This window comes from Macaca thibetana, chromosome 16, assembly GCF_024542745.1.
Source record: "Macaca thibetana thibetana isolate TM-01 chromosome 16, ASM2454274v1, whole genome shotgun sequence".
Lineage (NCBI taxonomy): Eukaryota > Metazoa > Chordata > Mammalia > Primates > Cercopithecidae > Macaca > Macaca thibetana.
The window spans coordinates 23,801,947-23,821,760 of NC_065593.1; the positions used below are offsets into that span (position 1 = coordinate 23,801,947).

Here is a 19,814-nt window from a genome sequence, read left to right on the forward strand (position 1 = left end):
CCTGAATGGGTGCTGCTGGGCACACACAGTAAACATGTTGCCCATGTGCTCTGCACTGGCTGCGTGGAGGAGTAGGTAAGGGCAAGAGTGTTGGAGTTGGGCAGATCCCATTCAGACCCTGGCAACAACCCTTCCCAGCTGTGTGTGACCACATGGCAAGTGACTTAACCTCTCCAAGCCTCAGCTTCATCTTCTATGAAACAGGGCTACTCAGACCTTTGTTATGGAGTTACTGTGAGGGATAAGTGACTAAAGTGTGGAAAGTATTAAGGACAGTCCCTGGTTCAGGGTCTTGTAAGTGGGAGCTATGACATCACCAGCGAGTTCGGCTGATGGGGCTCAGGGCTCAGGATGACTGACCAGCTTGGCTGGCCCCTGCATCAAGGCAGCCAGGAGGCTCTCCGAGGCCAGGCATGCCCGAGAGGAATGCGCGTGGGCCCTAAGGTGGCGGCCTGTGGGACAGGGAGCACGTTAGTTCACACCGGGTGGGACATGCCATGCTGAACCCAGGCCAGGTGCCACCTACTGCGCTAGTCGCTCTCGGGCCGGTACAGGTACCGCATCATCAGGCTGTCCACCTCCTTCTTGCGCTTCTTTTCCTCCTTCCTCGACAGCTGGTGCGTCTGCCCAGTCTCTTCACTTTCTGCAGCTGGGCCCTTCTTCACACTGGAGCGGCTGTGGCTGGAGACGGTCGAGCCGCTAGATGACGACGAGGAGGACTCAGACTCCGTCTCCGTTCTCTTTCTTCTCGACTTAGATTTCTTGCTCTTCCGAGAGCGCCCCTTCTTCCGCCTCTTGTGCTCCGAGGAAGCTTCGGAGCTGGAGCTGGAGCTGGAGCTGCTCCTTCTGCTCCTTCGCCGGCTCCGGCTCTTCCGGCCGCTGCGGGACCGGGACACATCAGCAGCAGAGGCGGAGCGGCGGATGCTGGCAGCTCGCTCCGGGGGGGCCAGTTGGGCGCTCCGGGCACTTTGGATGCTCTTCCTGTCATCCTCCTCGGAGTCGGGCTCCAGGCTGCTCCGCTGGAATGGAACAGGCTTGTAGCTCAAGACCTCGTTGATGGCAGCCTCCAGGTCTGGGTCCAGGTAGGAGTGACGGCTGACGGAGCGGACGCTGGAGCTGGGAGGCTCATCCATGGCCGAGGCAGAGCTGCGTGGCCGGGGTGGCACCGACAGACTGCGTGCCAGCGACGGGTGGCTGTACTGCGAGCAGGCCTCGCTCAGGGCCACACTGGCTCCGTCGTCCCATTCCTCTAGGCAGCTCCGGCCCAGGGACAGGCGGGAATCAGGGCTCTCCCGGCCTAGGCCAGAGGCCCGGCTCAGGGAAGGGCTGAGCGTCCTGGTCAGGCTGTCGAGCCGGGAGGTGCTGCGGCGGGAACCAGGCGAGCCCGACAGCGAGAAACTCAGGGAAGAGCCAGCCCTGTCCTCGCCAGAGCCCCGCCGCGTGGCCGAGGAGGCCCGGCTGACGGGTGCAGAGACGGTGGAGGCCCGGCTGAAGTCGGAGCCCCACCGCTTCTCCGGCCCCCGGCCAGCGCGCCCCCCAGTCCCTGAGAGGACAGAGCCACACTCCTCCGGCTCCTCGGACTTCCTGCCCGGGCCTGGCTCCTCCCTGGGGCCCACACGGGCCTTCCTAGGGGGCCTCTCTGGGGAGGCCGCCCGCTCGCTGAGGGAGGTGAAGAGCGAATCCGCATCCCCGGTGCCCCCAATGGAGTCCTTCAAGGTGAGCCGCTTCCGATAGCTCAGGGAGCTCACCACCGAGGATGGCCTCTCCTCCACCCCTGCGGCCTCCTTAGAGAGGCTGTTGAGGGCCGTTCCGAGGGAGGGTGCGAGAACCAGCCGTGGATGAGGGCAGCAGGGAGAGAGGGAGGTTGAGAGAGAGAGAGGAACAAGCATTAAACCCAGAGAATAAAGACACAGGGGGAGGGAGGCAAAAGGAGGAGAAAACGGCAGCAGCCCTGGCAAAGTGGTGGTGAGAGCGTCGGAGGAAATGAAGCAAAATAATTTGCGTCAGTGAAAATAGCTTCATGGAGAATGTCATGTAAATTAGACTATTGTTCTATTTCATCACTTTTCCCCCTCTAAACGTTTAGTTCAATTTATTTCATTGTCAACTACCTGGAGCCTCGTGCCACTCCCGTGGTGAACCACAGCAGTGGGGCGGGGAAGCCGGCATTATCTGCAATAACAAAACGTTGTTTGGCCGAATAAATTAAACCAATTAGGGGGGGCTGCTGGGTGCTTCTGGTGAGGGGCCAGGCTTGGGGAAGGGGCCTTGGGGGAGCTGGAGAAGGGAGGGAGAGACGTTACTTTTTCAACCCAGTCTACCTGCTGTCTCTGGGAGAGGATGGGGAAGGGTGTGTCCTGGAGGATCAGGATGGGCTTGAGTTGGGGGTCGGGATTCTGTTGTGGGGGGAGCAGGGATATGGCTTTATGGGGGTGGTTGGGGGTACGGGTGAGGGCTGTTCTTTCTCCCTGCTGCCACACTGGCCAGTAGGAAAGAGATGGGGAAGGGGAAGCTCGATTCCAGGGGTAGCTGTCTGTATGATCAGAGGACTGTGACTGGCTAGAAAACAGGGGAGCACATTCCCCCAGTGGATGGGTATTAGGAGGAAAGAAGTGGGGGCAGTGAAGAGATCAGAGGAAGGAGAGAATGGGCAGAAAAAGACAGAAATGTGCCTGTAGCTGGGTCAAGAATCAGTGGAACTGGTGCCTCTTCTGCTGTTATTCATGGTAAGATGTGAGAGATCCAGAGCTGGCCAGGGCTGTGGGATCAAGAGTCCCCTGTGCCCCATCCCAGTCTTGATTCCAAGGGTCTGAACTATCAGGAAGCTTGATCAACATTTGTTGAATGAATAAGCAAAGGTGACATTTAACCTACACCAAACCAAAGCTTGCAGCCTAATGGGAAAACATTACCTGGGAAAAATAAGGGCAACACAGGCCTGGCTAAGAAGAAACTAAGCCTCTTCCTGTGCCCACGCACATGCCAGGAGCATGCCCGGGCTGCAGTCACAAATGCCAGGCAAGAGACGCAGGCCTGCCCTCATGAGATCCAGGCGCTACTTGTCCATTCCTTGTGGCATGAGATGGCTTTTCCTCCCAGCTCAAGGCCATATGCTCACCTGGAACTCTTTAAGCTGCCATCATCAGAAGCTGCCTTGGAAGGTCCCTTGTTTTTTGACAACCAGGACTTGACCCCGTCGACCCGGTCCTCCAGCTCCGAGTCCACATCCGAGTCTCCCTCACTGTAGGGATGAGGAGCAGAAAGGTAGGCAAGGCCAGGCAAGGGATGGGCACCTGCTGCCCACGAGGGGAGCAGAGGGGGGTGCAGGGGGTGTCTTGGGCAGGGGGGATGTGGGCAGCATGCGCGTCAGTGAGTCAGGGGGCGAACGAGAGAGGTTAGACAGAGCACACCATTCACAAGGAGCCTGTCCCCACTCAGCAGCCACACTGTGTGACAACCACCAAGAAGACCCTGAGGAGCATGGAGGCAGCTCCCAAGCCAGTTATCTGTGACAGGCCACTGTTTAGCTGACCAATCCAAGGAGAATGACTTAAAGACCATCCACTCATCAATTTCAGCTAAATGGCTCTGAGCTAAAAAGAGGAGCCCTGGGTCCTTCAGTGATTCCTTAAGGCCTACTCTGCTGTTTCTTTTCTGCCATTCTTCAGATTGTGGCCATAGCTGCTGTCAATTTCCATGCCTTTGTTACAAGAGCTGGGCTGCCAGCCACAGAGCAGGAGAAGAGAAGGGCTTCGTAGGATTTGGAGTTAGCTTGAACCTGGAGGTCTCCTTAGCGGATGGCAGCACCAACCTGGGCTGTAGGTTAAGGAGGCACAGGCCATATCGCAGATCCATCCTGTGGCTTCTCTGGCTTTTAAGAAACAAAGGAAAAGGGGTGGGGGGCATCGGCATTTCCAGAGGGACTAGCAACAGTTTCAGTATCTAAATTGTCTCTGGAGACCCAGCTGGGCTCAGAAAGTCCCAGACCAGAGCCCTGTCACTCAAGGTCTCCTCTTCCGTCCTCAGGTAGCCCCCAGCCCTTGCTCACAAGAGCTTCATCTGGCAGAGCTGACCTTAGCACTTGCAAGAAAGCCCAGAGGAGTCCAATTCTGAGGCTGGAGTCATGGCCCTCCCTTCATGAAGCAGCTGGGCTTGGAGATAGCTTCTGAGTTAAGATAGATTCTAAAATTCTGCAGAATGTCTGCTCACCAAGTTGCCCTGCTATGTATAGGCTAGGCTTTCTCCTTGATATAAATTTCCTTTCCTCTGTGTCAACAGGAATGGCTCCATTCCTGAATTATGTTCTTAAATAAATAGCCACACAGGCATGTGTACACACACACACACACACATATGAAACCAGCAGACTGTTCTGGGGACCGTGAGAGAGTCCAACTCACGGAGAGGGGAATAAAGAGGCATATTTTATGGGCTTCCATTCAAATACAGAATTATAACAAAGACGAGGCCGGCTGATGCCCCGGGTAAACAGGAGTTTAGCAGACAGCCTCGAAACTGCTAATGCAAGCCCTGTGCCTGTCCGAGCCTGGCAGATTTACTGTGGTGCATGGGCCCCATGGAACGCCAATACCACCTGATTTATACACCCGTGCAAAAAACCTCCCTCTCTAGCTTCAGAGCCTATAATTTATCACCACCGTTCATAACCATATTGATTGCCTTTAGAAAGGAGGTGCTGTATGCATCGCAAAATCTATGTCTACATGTTAAAAGCGTTTCTGTGTAAATCTCCCTTAATACTGTGCTGTTTACTGCTTTCATTAAGGTTATAGCAATAACAACTGTATCTCTAAGTAAATCGAAACATTATTTTTCTGCCCGCCTTAGTGTGCTGGGCTCAATAACTTGGAGCTGGGGCCCAGAGCTGCTGAGGAAGGAGCCACACCACCTCTCTGCCATCAGCCGGAACCTGGTTAGAGCCGCACGTCCCCATGCGTCTACGTGAGCGCACACTGGCGTGTGCGTGTGTGTGCGTGTGCAGTGTACCTGTGTGTATGCGTGCCTCGCAGTGGTTTAGAATATGATCTTAAATGCGCATTTTATCAGCCCTTGAAGCTCTTACCACCCAAAGATGGCAGGGTTGAAACACACAGGGGACAGACAGTTGTGGGCTCAGAATACGAATTTTCCTCCTCACATTCAGAGCAGTGGATGGGCTGCAAAGCTGGCCTGCCTGCCCTTGCCTTCCCTTTAGTTGCAAGCATCTAGAAGATGGTCTTTTCCTTAAATAATCAGGCCTGTAAACAAACTCCAGGGGCAGGCAGGCTCAGGGGGCAGTTGAAATTTTAAATGGTCGGAATTAAACTTTGCGTCAAATGCAATTTATGTCCGGGCTCATGTGCTATTAGTTAACTGGGAGCCGAATCGCGGGGGAACAAACAAACGGAGACAGAATGGCGGGGGATATTAATTGTGTGTGACAACCAGGCTCCAGCGGCCCTCTATCACTGTTACACACTATTACATTTATCATTAGCTCTCACGGAGTCCTGTGCGCTGCCACCAGCCCATCCTGGCCAGCGGAGGGGGCCCACCAGGCAAGAGAGAGTGGGGGAAGAAATCCAATGCCATGCTAAAAAAACGACCTCTGAAAAACAACCCTGTCGAACTTGATGGAGGATCAGCCCCGCTCTGCCTGAAGGCCTGCACATCTGCATCTGCTGTCCAGCTCCCACCCAGATAGCGGGAAAAGAGAGGGCTGGATTTCCTGGGCTTCCCGCCACCTGACAGACAGCATCAGCACAAGCGCCCGCCAGGGCCTCCCTCTGCCCACGGTGCCGCAGGGAGTAAAGTAAACACATCTGGCTGTGTTCCCTTCCCCCGCCATGGCGACCAGCCCATGATTAGCTGCCTGAATGCTTTCTCCAAACAAGAAACTGGGAGATACCCCTCACCTTCTACCCTTGTCTGCCAAGAGAAGGTGGTGGACCTTTAAAAATGAAACATGCCTGCTTCTTTCAGGCAGCTCAGGCTCCCAAGGAGCCCAAGGATGTGGACAGAGCCAGCCCAAACAGACTTTTCTCCCAGAGAAATAGGCCAGGGAGGTGGCCACACTTGGTTTTTAAGGGAGGAAAGTGCTGGAGCTCAGGAAGGTAAACTTCTCGAATAGGCTGCACTTTCCTTTCTGCAGGAGCCCCCAGTCCTGCCCACCAAGGGTGCACGGGCCAGCCCCAGCCTTCTGGGGAGCACACCTCATTGCCCGCTCCCTGCCTCCCCTGAGGATAGAGTCAGTGTGTTAGCATTAGAGAACAGTGAGGCAGGAGTGTGGGGAGGCTGTATCCACATGCTGCGTGCAGCGGCCCTGGGGTAGGAGCCAGTGTTAGGGGTGGTTAGACACCCGCGAGGACAGGCAGAGAGCACATGCGCTCCAGTCCTCACAGTTTATTCTTTCTTTTCTGATACTTTGTCACCATGTCCTGCAAACTGGAAATAGAAGGAAGATGGTGGGCAAGGGGTCCAGGGGAAACAGATGAAATCAATGGGCAACCCCAAGGTGGACCCCTTAGCTAAGGACCTCTCTTCCCTCAGCAAGAGCCAGCTCTGGCTGGCTGAGACCAGGTAGTGGGGGTTGCATGATAGCACTGTCCTCAAAACCTGATCTGGGCTGCCCCTGGCACCTCTCCCCTGCCCCAAAGCAGCAGGCTCCCTGCGCTGCCCCAGACCTGCCTGCAGGATGGGCCCCAGCCCTGAGGTGGGAAGCAGGCAGGTCTAGGGTCTGCCTAGGGCAGCCTTGGGAGCTTCTCCATGGCCTGGCGCCACCCCACACTGCCGGCCTTCCTTCTTCGTGACTGTCTCCTCTGCCTAAGACTACAAATCTCTTTCTCTCCAGACCATTCTCTGGGTGGGTTTTATGAGAAAATCTCTGGCATAGTAACAAGGCACCACAGCCTTTAAATCTCTGCCCTCCCCAGAGGGGAGCAGGCACCATCGGAAATGCAGCTAAACAGGGGAATAACTCATCTTGAGCGGGCAGAGCTGGAGGGCCTGGTCCTGGGGAGGGGAGACTGGCTGGGGGGCCTCAATCAGGGTGCACCTGTCTCACCCTCTGCCTCTGCAGGACAGGCTGTGCTGGGGTCTGGCAGTAAAGGGAGGGTGGGTTGGTGGCTCACTCATGGGGAGGCAGAGGATGCAACTGTTCTACCTGGTGGCCTGGTTCCAGAGGCAGTCAAGAGGGCCTCCGTGCTGGCTGCAGATGCCCCAGAGGCCACCTCTCACCTGTTGATGAGGTCCTCATTCTCATCACTCTCCATCTCATCCTCGATGGCGGCCTGCAGGTCCCCGATGCGCTTGAATGCCAGCTTTAGGTCAGCCTGCAGGCTCTGGTTAGCAGCCTCCAGGCTTTCTAGATCCATCTCCTAGGAGGAAGGGGGCAGCCCAGTTTGCAGGAGGGCTAGCTTCTTCCCCAGATGACCAGAAAAAGCCTGCTTCAAGTCCTTCCCGGTCATAGGGGCGCTACCCAAGGGCTGACACAGGCTTCCAGAGCCTTTTCCGCTCTGCTGCTGCTGGCTGTGGGGGCCAAGCCTCACCTGAGGAAGCCTCCAGTGCCATTGGCTCCCTGGTCTGCCCTCTTGGTATGCTCCTCCTCCCTCTCATTCTCTGACTCATGTGCAGTTTCTTTGCACCCTATCCCCAACCAGGCCAGAGTGAGGCGCACACTCAACAGCTCGTCAGGGGGATGCCATGTGGGCCCTGTGGGGGACAGGAGGGCATTACCAGTTCGTGCTTCTTGCGGCTGGCCTCGGCCTCCTTCCTGGCAAGCTCGCCCATCTCCTCCTTGGTGTCCCGGAGCTGCCTCTGTAGCCGCTTGTTCTGTTCCTTCTCCCGGTTCTCGGCTGCAATGCGCTGATCCCGCTCCTCAGTAAGCTTCTCCATGTTTTCCTTGAGCCGGCTAGCCAGGCTCTGGACAGGCAGTTGGGGAAGAAAGACACAGCACGTAGGCCCATCAGTCAGGCAGAGGGAGGGTGTGGCAGAGCTCTGGGTCAGGAGGCCTGGGGTCAAGCTCTGGCTCCACCATTCATTGGCTACCTGGGCAAGCAATCCCGAGGCTTCCCTTGCTTTTCTGTAAAATGGGGGGAGAATAACACCTACTCCCCAGGGGTCTTCTGAGGATGAATAAGGTAATGAATGTGAATGCACTTTGAAAGATGAAAGGTGCTATTATCATTATTACTACACCAAGACTGAAGGAGTGTTCTGGGTACAGCTTGGTGGGCCTGTCGGTATTGACACTGCATGTAGAGGCCTCTTAGGTCAGCAGGGCTTCCCGCAGGGACTCTGAACCCAGAAGCCCCAAAAGCTAGATCCTGTGCTCAGAGGTAAATGGCTTTGCTGGAGTTCTGGATTAGGAGAGACTAAACAATCATCAGATTCCAAGCAGAGAGCATCTCTCTAAGCCTAATGAATCTCCTGCCAGGCAGTGGGATGCTGAGCAAAAAATGACCTGGAGAGAGGGGCTGAATGTGAAGGAAGAACCCCGCATCTGCTTGTGATCCTGGTTCTACCTCTGACTGGGCCTCCAGCCTCTATGTCCCTAAAATAACAGAGCCAGGCTGCAGGATTGGGCCATTCGTGTTTAACATCCTATGAGTCTAAACCACAAAACTCTCCGAGCAGAAGGGAACCTGAGGGATAGAGGTGTGGGAAGGGACTAGGCCCAAGAGAAAAGGAGATAAGTCCTGTGGGCCTGTCCTGTGTCCACCAGACTAATGGCCTCTTCTGTTCCTTGATAGTTTTGTGACCTTAGGCAACCTACATAACCCTTCCTATATGTAAAATGGGGATCAAAATATTATCAGCCAGCCTGGGGTTGGGGTGGGCAGAAAATAAATTCTTAAGTTTCCCCTAACTCTCTCCAGCTCTCCTGAGGACTGTGACCCCGTCTTGGGAGGGTCAGTTGTGCTCTCTTCCTGTGTCCAGGTTATTAATGCCCTCTAGAGGCCCACCTGTTTCTATCCCTACCTAAGTGCCTGCTCCATGGACTGCGAGTTGATGGAGGAGGTGACAGGGCTGCCCCTCAGCAACCACACTTATCAACACAGGGCCCAGACAGAACTGACGGTGCGGAGACAAAGGCTTATAAACTCAAAGAGAACTTAAAAATAAGGCGAGAGGAGTGTAAACCCAGGAGATAATCCTTTCTGCCTCTCTCTTGCTATCTGCTCTGCCAGAGATGGAAGGCGCTGGCCCATACTGGCTTTGGGAGACCAAAAGAAAAAGGATTGGTCCAGCGTGGTGGCTCATGCCTGCAATGCCAACACTTTGGGAGGCTGAGGCAGGCGGATTACTTGAGCCCAGAAGTTCGAGACCAGTCTGGGCAACAAGGCAAAACCCTGTCTCTGCAAAAAATACAGAAATTAGCCAGGCATGGTGGCACATGCCTGTGGTCCCAGCTACACAGGAGGCTGAGGCAGGAGGATGGGAGGATTGCTTGAGCCCAGGAGGTCAAGGCTACAGTGAGCCATGATCGCGTCACTGCACTATAGCCTGGGCAACAGAGCAAGACCCTATCTCAAAAAAAAAAAAAAAAAAAAAAGAAGAAGAAGAGAGAATGAACTTTATAATAACGGCAGAGGAGAAAGGGATGGGAAGAGGGTAAGAAAGAGAAGTAAGATTGGGGAGAGGAAAAAATATCTCATGCCTGTAATCCCAGCACTTTGGGAGGCCGAGGTGGGCAGATCATGAGGTCAGGAGTTAAAGACCATCCTGGCCAACATGGTGAAACCCTGTCTCTACTAAAATACAATTTTAAAAATGCACGTGCCTGTGGTCCCAGTTATTCAGGAGGCTGAGGCAGGGGAATCGCTTGAACTTGGGAGATGGAGGTTGCAGTGAGCCAAAATCGCACCACTGCACTCCAGCCTGGCAACAGAGTGAGACTCCGTCTCAAATAAAAAAAAAAAGAAAAAAGAAGGGAGAAGAATAGGGTCATAATCAAGGAAAAGGAAGAGAGAGAGAGAGAAAGCAGAGACAGGAGGGCAGAAGAAGTGAGGAAGAAAGGGAATGAAGCAGGGAAGGGGAGAGGAGGAGAGAGAGGGCAGATGAGAGAACAGACTCCAGCCTGCACAGAAGTGGCACCATCCGCTGCATATTTATGACCCTGCCAGAGAACCGGTTGAGGGGAACAGGCGGGGGGGAGCTCGTGGTGGAGGAAAATATGAAGACGAAGAGCTAAGCTGCTCTGGTCCCTTGGCAGAAAGCAAGCACGGAAACAGAATGTAAAGCAGGCGGGCTCCATGGTACCCAGAGAGCAGGCCAGGCGGGGCGGGAGAGAAGCACCTGCCCGTCAGCTGGCCTGGCAACGAGGCACAGGCCTCTGAGGAGTGTCCAGGGGCCTGCCCAGCCCTGCTGAGCATGCGCGGCTCCAGTGCTGGCGCAGCTCTGCCCTGTTCGGTGCGGCCTGGGAGAAGCGGGAACCCACCTCCAGCCGTTTCACTTGCGTCCTTTCAAACTCCAGGCGTGTCTCCAGCTCCCGTATCTTAGCTTCCTGCCTGCTCACCAGGGACTTGTCCACCATGGACTGCTCCAGGAACTCCACCTGGCTCTGGAGGGCTTGTAGCTAGAGGTGGAGGGCAAGAAGAGAAGAAAGAACTGAGCCCAGAAAGTGAGGAGGATACGTCTGGGGCAGGCAATATCACCACGGTGACCAGAAGGTGGGAGGGGTAGAGAGGGATGCACCTGGGAGGAAAGAGAATGGAGCCCTGGGCCAGAGGCCTCCCCCATCTGCCCTAGCGCTTGGCACAGATCTTGCCCTTCAGAGAGAAAGGAGAAAGCTAAGGACTGGAGAGGGAATAGAGATGGGAAATGAGGCAGGGGAAGCCCAAATGATGTCTGCTATGGTAACATGGCTCCAAGCCTAGCCCTTGCTCCTAGTTTATATTGCTCTGTGGATTACTGATGGCAGAGAAAAGTGCCTTCTAAACTGTGAACTTGGGGGTTCCTCCCACACGTAGTGATCCTGGCACTCTCTCCCAAGGGAGCCCCTGGTCCTCACCTTCTCCTGCAGCTCCTGCTTCTCTTTGTTGGCCTCTTCTAGCTGAGCTTGGAGATCATTTATCTGAGCCAGGTCCCGGGAAGCCTGGGAAAGGGGTGAGAGCATCAGAAGCAGGATCCCCCATAAACATTCAGCCAGCCCAGCCCAGCTGGAACACCAGGGGACCGAAGTTCTCACTCCATCACCTCCCAAAACAAGCGGTTGTATGGGGGACCCACGAGGAGGACCAGAAGGATGATGGCGGTGTGGAGTGTGAGGGGCACTCCTGGCAGGGGTACCTGAGCCACGGCAGCCTTGTGCTTTTTCATCAATTCGTTCATGTCTTCCTGATCCTCCTCTAGCCGGTTCTGGATTTCATTCTTCTCACGCTGAAGGCGGCTCAGCTGCTCCTCCAGCTGGACAGAGGCAAAGACAGATCAGAGGGCCTCAGGCCCAGTGTGTCTGTCGGCTCCAGCTGCCTCCAATGGTGGGGGCATTGTAGAGATGATAATGGGCTGTCTGCCCGCTGGGGTGGGTCCCAGGACCAGTGATGCTCAGGGAGCTGCCTGTCCTGCTCCGGACCAGGGAGATGAGGGAAAGGGCTGTGTGCAGTACAGGCAGACCCCGGGCCTCTGAGCTGAATGACAGCTGCTTCCTGGCAGCTCCTTTGAGGCTAATGAGAAGGCAGAAAAGGTCTGCCCAGAACAAATGACCCATCATCCCGGCACTATCAGTCCAGGCCCTGCCTGCATGTACTCTGCCCCCTTCAGGCCCCAGGGAAGGACCCCTCAAGTCTGTGAAGGTCTCCTGGCTTAGACTCTCATTTCCCCTGGGACTGCCCACTCCCTGGGCATCCAGCCCCCACAGCCAGTCCCCTCCTTGGGGGAGGGGAAGAGAGATCCAACAGCAGCTTCAGGAAATGAATGAATCTATTAGCCTGTAATTCCAAACCACAATGACTGTGTTGGCTCCTTCTCTGCCCCATCCATCTTGTTACTGGGCTGTGGGGAGCTGGGGAAGCCTCCGCCAAGAAATTTATTAACTCAGATTTAAATAAAATGGTAATTTTATAACAACCTTTTTTAACACAATTAAGGAATTTGAATTACTCACCTGAAAACTGCTGAGGAGCACAAATGTCATGGGGATAAATCAAGCCTGTGAGATTGGCATCTCTCAGCAGCTAGGTGACTAGCTCAGGGGCCATGAAGCCACTAGCCCAGCCCAGCCTCCTCCCCTGCCCCATTCCCTGCCCAAGGAGGTATTGGTGGCCACATCCCAGTAATGAATTCTCTGCTGATGGATGGGCTGTGGGAGAGGTGGGGAATTAAAAAGGAGGCATTAAATAAGAGCTCTAATTAGCTGCCGCTTGGGCTTGTCAGTGGGCTGGACAGGGGGAAGGGGAGGGAAGCCAAGCCATCCTGTCCTCTTATCGGTGCTTTTGCTAATCTCTAGGCACCTGTTTACGTCCCTCAGTCACATTAGATGCCTTTATTTATGGTGTTGGGGCCTGCGGCCAAGCTCCCGCAGGCAGGTGGTTACACAGGGAGATGGGCCCTTGCTGGCTCCCTCTTCTGCCCGCTCCACCCCGAGGCCTCTGCTCAGGGTGGGGAGACACAGAGCAGGGGGGCCTGCTCTTCCTGCAGCAAGTCCTGGCATGAAAGGACCCGTCACAAGTCCTGACGTGGAGGAACCTGTCTGGGGTGAAGGGAGCCACAGAGGCAGCTCTATTCTGCCTCAGCCCCCCGAGCTCTGCCCCGGGCACCCTGGCCCCTCACCACTGTCTTGGCTTTGGCGATGTCATCAATCTGCAGGTGCAGGTCTTCGATCTCTACCTCCATTGCTTTCCGTGCTTTCACGGCTGCCGCACAGGTGAACTCTGACTCCTCCAGCTGGACAGAGACCACCCCCGCCCCAGAGAGAGATGTCAGTCATTCCCTGGGGGCAGGAGGGCTGTACAGGGAAGAGTGAGCCCAGATGCCCTCCTTCTCCTCCTCCATTCACTTCAGACCCCAGGGCCATGGCTGTGTGGTGTTGCATGCGTGGGTATCTCCTCCTGTGACAGGGCTGGTGGGCACCAGGCCCCATCCACACCACCCTGGGCTGGGCGGTGAGACAGTAAGGCACACGCAGGGCCTGGGGAGTCTAGCTGCTACATGTGGCTCTCCCCTCTATCCTGTCACTTTCCTTCCCAAGGACTCACGAGCCACTGAGAGGAGTGAGAGAGAGAGAAAGAGAATGGAAAAGGTAAGCTCTGTTGTGCCTGGATCAGCCATGTGCTCTCTGGGGATACCTGGTTCTTGAGCTGGGCGATCTCTCGCTTGCTGGGAGCGCTGTTCTTCAGGTGGTCCAGCATGAGTTGGGCATCCGCCAGCAGGGCCTTGGTGCGCTTCAGGTCCTTCCGCAGCCGCTTCTCTGACTCAAAGTCCCGCCGGTTCACCTGGGTGGGCACCAGCAGTTGGGGTTCTGGGCTCCACACAGGGCCTCCTCCTATCTTACCCAAGCCCACTCCTCATCACGTCCTCATTATCAGTGTCCCCATAAGGATCCTGGAAGAGCCAGGATCATGCCAATCAGTGGTAAAGGGCTGGGTGTGCCAATGTATGGTGATGCCTCCATCGAGGGATGATGATGGGCTCTTTGCAGCACCCCTATCCCCCGACAGCTCTGTTCCCGGCTCCCCATCCCTAGGATCCCCACTCCTCAGGCTGCATGGGCAGGTAGCTGGCCAGGCTTGGCAGGTGGAGCGTCCCCTGACCTGGTCGCTGAGGGTGGCGAGCTTGCCCTCCAGCTCCCGCTTCTCTCGCAGCACCTTCTGCTTGTCCTCATACTCTTCCTCCAGCTGAACCTCCATCTGTTTTAACTGGAATACCATGGGGACAGAGACCCGTCCATCCCTTTAGTACCTGGTGCCAAGCAGGCCCCTTTGGTTCTGGGTTCCCCACTCCGGGAAAACAGTGGGGCAGGCCTGAGCACAGTGATATTGGCGGAGGGGTCAGAACCTAAATTTCAGGTTTCCAGGGTTTCAAAGCAGCCTGGGAGGGCGAGGAGGGATGGCAGGCCACATGCGGTGGGGCTAGCCAAGACAGAATAGGACACCTCGCCGCACAGTGGAGACCTATCCGGCCAGGCTGGCTGACTGCAGATAGCACCAGTACAGCGCAGCACAGCAGGGGCACAGGGGGCTGCCCCTGGCACAGAAAGCAGGGAGCGTTAGTTCCTCAGGGGCTCAAGCTTCTCTACAGACTTTGAGCCAATACATCCCTGCCAATGCCAGGATTCCAGGCGCTTCCTGGCCCAGAATGACAATGGAAGACAATGTGGCTGAGGTAGGGAGGCAGAAAGCCCCTTACTTTAAAGCGGCGATGGGAAAAGGTGTTTACGCTAGACAGGTAAGTACTCAGATACCTTACCTTCTTCTGACACGACTGCCGGGCCTCCTCCACCTCCTCATCCCGACTCTCCATCTCCTTAGAATGGGTCTGTCTCATTCGCTCCATCTCCATCTCCAGACGCAGCTTGGCCTGGAGGTGGTTGGAGTAGGGTCTGGGTTCCCTCCCCAGCAATGCCCACCCCCTTCCCACCTGTGTGTGGCTCTCCCTAGGCTCATGGGCTGAGAATGTCCACCAGCCAGTTCCCTTTGCTGGCACCTTGCTCTCGTGGCAGCAGCTTCTCCAGAGCAGCTGAACTCCCTTGCTAGCGGTCTGGCATAGGCCCAGAGAGAGGTAGCTGGGGTGGGGACAGTCCTGCAGCTTCTCCGTCTGCCTGCAGGCTCCAGCTGCCTGAACTGATTTGGTGGCAGGCTGGTTGGGCCTGTGGCCCTCAGCTGCCATGCATCCTGAGCCCTTCCCTACTGGAGCTCCATCAGATTTGTTTTTGTGGAAAGTTCCATGACTGCATCTTTATACTGTGGCTGGCACAGATCAGGTGCTCACTCCACATTTTGTGAGTAGGTGAGTGAGTGAACACATGAATGAATGGAGGCAGGATCCTCTGGCCCATGCCTGAGGCTGGCTGTGGGGATGGTGGCACCCCTCCCTTGGCCAAGCTCTCCTGTACCTGCTCCAGCATCTGGATGGTCCCTGCCTGCTCATCCAGCTCTTCTTCCTGATCCTTGACTTTGGCCTCCAGGTCCCGGAGCTGTTTCTTGACCTTGGCCAGAGAAGCCTCATCCTTGGACTCTTGGGAAGAAATGTCCTGGAGCTCTGCCTCTAGTGACACAACCTTCTGGGTGAACCCTGCAATATCCATGTCTTTTTCCTGGAGCAAAAGAGATGAGGCTGGTGCAGGGCTGACCCCAGGTTGTGAGGGGGACATGGCACAGACGGTGGGTGGCCCTACCCACCTCTAGTTGCTGCTTCAGGCTGAAAGCCTCAGCAAGGAGCATGTCCTTCTCCCGCTGCAGCTTCTCCCGCTGCAGCTTCTCCCGCTGGGCCTCCTCATGCGCCTGCGAGAGCTCACTGTCAAACCTGCAAGGGAGCGTGGCGGCTCTATCAGATGGGGAAGAGCCGGGGTCCCCCACACAGAGATTGTCAGGAGGTGGTGCCATGGACAGGACCCAAGCAGGGGTGGGGGGACCCATGCAGCCCTAACGTGGGGCCAGTGGCAAGGTAGGGGTGACATTTAGAGGTGGCAGGTCAGGCCACTGAGGCCCTATTGAGCAACTGGGTCTGGGATAGGGAGCACTCAGGCGAGCCCTTTCACCAAGTAGGCCTAAGAGGGACCCCTAGCCTGCTTAACAGGCCCCTCAGGAGTTAAGTCTCTACATTTTCCATTTCAACACATCAAAGAATGAGAGACCCAGGTGAGGGTGGGGTGGGAAAAGGGTAGAGATGAGCACCCTGCTTCTACTAACTCACTTTCCACAGTTCGGTTCGGCAACTGTAAGGGCAACAACTGGCTCCTTGTCCCTGCCTCTGGGCACCAGCCTTTGGCCAGGACCATGCACCCCAGCAGTGCTGGCAGGACACCACCAGGACACCCCATACTGGGTTCAAAGCTGGCATTCCCACTGTGCCCAGCTGGCCACATGCCTCAATGGGCACACAGGGGGCCTCGTTCTTCACTCCTCCACTTCCCAGTCTTCCATTTCCCGCTAAATATGCAGCAAATTGCTCAAATTCCTCTTACCACCTTCCCTGAATAGCTAATCAGGTTCCTGTGGAAGTTGAACGCTCCCCTTACCCCAACCCCACATCAAAAAAAGTAAGAAAACTCCGGGCAGCTGAAACCTAATAAGTTGCCCAGCGGGGAGCACAGCAGCACGGTAACTAGGCCGAGCTGGTATTGTCATTGCGTGCTCAGAAGGGGGGTCGAGCTAAGGGTGCCAGCCTTTGGGTAAAGGGGTAGGGTGGGGGCAGAGATGAGAACGAGGGAAGTGGCGGTCATGGTGTCAGGTGGGAGGAATAGAAAACCTTCCTATTTCCCCTATTTGGGGAGATGGTGGTGGGTCCAGGAGGCCAGGGGTAACCCAGAGTCACTGGAAAGGCTCTGCCATCCTCACTCCCAGGGTCGTGGGTGTGGGGATACCCCTTCACAAAGGCAACCGGTGCCTCTGCTGAGAAGCCCTTCCCCCGCAGAGCAGAAATGGGTGCTGTTCTTGCTCCCCAGGGCGCCCTGCTGTTCCCAGGGTGTGTGGGTTCCTCAGTACTGCTAATGAAGGCGTCCCATCCTCATTCCCAGCCCGGGAAATTAATTTAGATTGGATTTTCTCCTGTGAGGGCCACCCCCCTCCTTTGTATCATTACCATAATGAGATGGAAGTGGCACGGTAGTTTAACGACATTAGTCAGGAGAGAGTGTTTGTGTAGCTGAGGCAAGTGAGGGAGAGGCAGAGCTGGGGGCCGGGGGCAGGGACATAGCGGTTCCTGCACGGGCCCTGGTTGATGCCCTTCCTGATGGGGCCTGGCACAGGGTGACAGGCACGTGATGCGGGGAGCACCCCTGAAAGCAGAGGCCTGGGCAGGCCTTCAGTGGGGACACAGCTCGAGTCCACCCTGGAGGTCAAGAGGGGGCCTCTTCACGTTCCAAGATGAGTGACCAGGCAGGCAAGGGCCCTGGACAAATTCAGGTCCTTCTTTCTTCCCTGGAGGGCGAGGAGGCAGTCCTGTCTGTGGCTGCTCCAGAAGGTCCTCTGGGCCCAGGGCAGGGGGCCCACCTACCTCCTCTGCTTCTTCTCCAGCTCGTGGTTGCGGACCTGCTGGCCCTCCAGGTGCAGCTTGGTATCCTGCAGCTCAGCCGTCAGCCGCTGACACTTCTTCTTGAGCTGCTGCAGAGCCCGCTGACTCTCCTCACTGTCTGCCTGCAGGTCCCCGAGCTAGGGGCCGAGACGGGGTGCATATACAGAGAGGCCCGGAAGCATTGGTGGAGAAGGTGAGGAGAGGGAGGTGGGTAAGTGAGGGGAAGACCCAGGATTGTGAGAGGAAGTAGGGTCTCCCAGGGTACTGAAGAAGCTCTAATGATAGCCTGATCCTGATTGCCCCTGCACCGAGAAGCTAACATGCCAGCCTCCCTGATCCGTCCCAGGCCAGGCCTGCCTGCCCCCAGCCTTCACTGGACGGACACAAGGCACCAGTTCCCCTCCTGGTCCTCTCAAGCACAGGCCTCGGCTCCTCCCCAGCCTCACCCGCCGCTCCAGCTGCCTCTTGTTCTGCTGCTCCACCTCCAGCTTGTCCTCAAACTCCTGCTGGAGCCGTTTCTTGGTGAAGTCCACCTCCCGCACAGCCCGCTCGTACTTCAGCCGCCACTCGCCACCTGTGGGGTTGAGGCAGACAAGGGAGGATGGAGGTGCTGAGAGTCCCCAGAAGGGGCAGAGGGGAAGGAGGATGGGGCAGAGGGAGCAAGCAGCAGGTGGAGTCAGCAAGGGCTCAGAAAGCTCTCTGTAATGACGGCTTCCTCCCAAGGCAGAAGGAGCCACTAGCCAGGAGAAGACCAGAGCGAGAGATGTGGCTACATGTGCTGTGCCTCCCCCAGGGACTGATGGGACCACGGCCCTCAGTCTTTGTCATGATCGTGGTTGTTACAGCTCTGCCTAACAATCCCCTGCATTTATTGGCACCTCTGCCTTCTCATCTGTTTCTTTCACTTTAGCTCGTGGAGGGGAGACAGGCCTGGACAAGGGACATGACTACCCAGGGGTGGGCATCAGGGCTCGCATCGCAGGCCACTGCCGAGCTGCTTGGGCCTCAGGCCCACCTGCATCATCATCATCCACTTCCCCGTTGATCTCCGCTGCCCGGATGAGACGGGCCTCCATCACTTCCATTTCCATAACCTCCATCTGCTTCTTCAGTGCATCATACTGGGTCTGCAGAAGACGGGGTTTCAGGGTATGCCATTCTGTCCCCTCATACCCACTCCCCGAACCACACAGACCATGCTCACATGCTTACCCAGGGCAGACAGGGATGCTGGGCTAGGGGTGAAGACGCCAACTGTTTTTGGGGGGAGCCAGTGGGCACTATGGTGTGGCAGTCACCAGCCTGCTGTTCTCACCCAGGCCCTGCCCTCACCTGCAATTCCTTCATCTCCTTCTCAGCCCGGAGCCTCTCTGCTGTCTCCGCGTCCAGCAGCTGGGAGGCAGACTCTCCCGTGTTACGCTCATCTGTCAGCTCCGATGTCAGCTCCGAGATCTGGGGTTGGGGGTAGGGAGTCACCACCAATTGAAGTGCCTGCCTCACTCAGCCAGAACACCTGGGTGACCTGCAGGGGCTGCGTCTCCCTGCAGCCATGCCCAGTTGGTGTGGTGCCAGGAGTCACTCACCCGGCTCTCCAGCCGGTCACTGTTGAGCCGCAGCTCGTTCCGCTCCTTCTCCACCTTCTCGAGCTTGCTCCGCAGCTGCTGGATCTCCTCCTAGGGTGGACCAAAGAGGGCAAAGTGAGCCAAAGGCACTGCGAGGGGGTGGGGCCCTGGGTCTGCACCCCTGTAGTGAACGAAGTTGATGAAGCTTGGGCCAGGACACCATGGGAGGAAGCATGTCCCCAATAGCAGAGCCACTGCCTCCTGGGAATCCTGTCCCTAGACCCTTCCCAATAAGCTAGAGATGCCCAAGATTTTATCGTTAAGAGGCTGCCCAGGGGCTCAGCCAGCACCCCAGAGGGTCATCTTCTGTTTGCTGGGCACATTTCAAGGATGTGAGCTCTCTGGATTAAATGAAGAAGCGCTTGGAAGTTCAAGCTAAACCGGCAAGGCTTCCCCTCACCCAGAGACTTGGCCCTCCCAGGCTGTCACATACGTCTTTGTTCCGGATCTGCTCCTCTGACAGCTGTACTTCAATGAGGGGCCTCACTGTGGTAAAGAGCTTCCACCAGGGCCAGTCCTTCACCCCTTTGTTCTTCTTGATGTTCTTCTGAACACAGCGAATGGCCAGGTCCTGGATCTGCAGGTGGGGTGGGGGTGGCGCACAGTGCGGTTCTCAGTCACCTTGGCCAAGCTCGGCCCAGGATCCTCCCCACCATCAGCACAGGCCCCCAGGGCTGCTCCTCTGGCCTCCTGACCCCGAGTCAGATATTTCCCATGCTCCCCCTTGCCCCAGGCTCCCTCCATCCCTCAGAGGGTGGGTAGCACAGAACCCAGCCCTGGGAGCACCGCGCTGGGCACTAGCCGCTCCGCTGCCATTAGGAATAATTTCATCTGCTTTATTTGCTGCCTGATTATTTCCAGCACCCTGGCCTAGCTGTGCTATAAAACCTAATCTTGCTGAAACACAAGAGGCGGCAGTGCTGGCTGTTTTATGGACTTGCTAATAAGAAAAGGAGTCGCTGACACAGCTCCTTAATCTTCATGGAGCAGCCTATGATCCAGAGCCCACCTTTGCCTGGGCCC

At 56.3% G+C, this 19,814-nt stretch overlaps 1 protein-coding gene across 5 annotated transcripts in view; it reads right to left on the reverse strand.

Moving 5' to 3' along the window:
* MYO18A (myosin XVIIIA) overlaps positions 1-19,814 on the reverse strand; it is a 105,939-nt gene that overhangs the window by 5,651 nt on the left and 80,474 nt on the right. For 3 of the 5 annotated variants that reach the window (XM_050763287.1, XM_050763285.1, XM_050763288.1), the window contains 18 exons: positions 19,225-19,368; positions 18,753-18,842; positions 18,502-18,621; positions 18,185-18,296; positions 17,616-17,743; positions 17,152-17,306; positions 15,336-15,459; positions 15,050-15,250; positions 14,404-14,514; positions 13,749-13,853; positions 13,284-13,430; positions 12,769-12,882; positions 11,290-11,406; positions 11,012-11,095; positions 10,439-10,576; positions 7,735-7,920; positions 7,237-7,376; positions 3,119-3,241 (listed from right to left, as the gene is read on the reverse strand). In XM_050763287.1, the coding sequence (XP_050619244.1) occupies positions 3,119-3,241; positions 7,237-7,376; positions 7,735-7,920; positions 10,439-10,576; positions 11,012-11,095; positions 11,290-11,406; positions 12,769-12,882; positions 13,284-13,430; positions 13,749-13,853; positions 14,404-14,514; positions 15,050-15,250; positions 15,336-15,459; positions 17,152-17,306; positions 17,616-17,743; positions 18,185-18,296; positions 18,502-18,621; positions 18,753-18,842; positions 19,225-19,368 (2,339 nt within the window). Of the gene's footprint in view, positions 1-3,118; positions 3,242-6,399; positions 6,445-7,236; positions 7,377-7,734; positions 7,921-10,438; positions 10,577-11,011; positions 11,096-11,289; positions 11,407-12,768; positions 12,883-13,283; positions 13,431-13,748; positions 13,854-14,403; positions 14,515-15,049; positions 15,251-15,335; positions 15,460-17,151; positions 17,307-17,615; positions 17,744-18,184; positions 18,297-18,501; positions 18,622-18,752; positions 18,843-19,224; positions 19,369-19,814 lie in introns of all 5 variants that reach the window. The other 2 variants (XM_050763286.1, XM_050763283.1) reach the window with 1 other exon arrangement.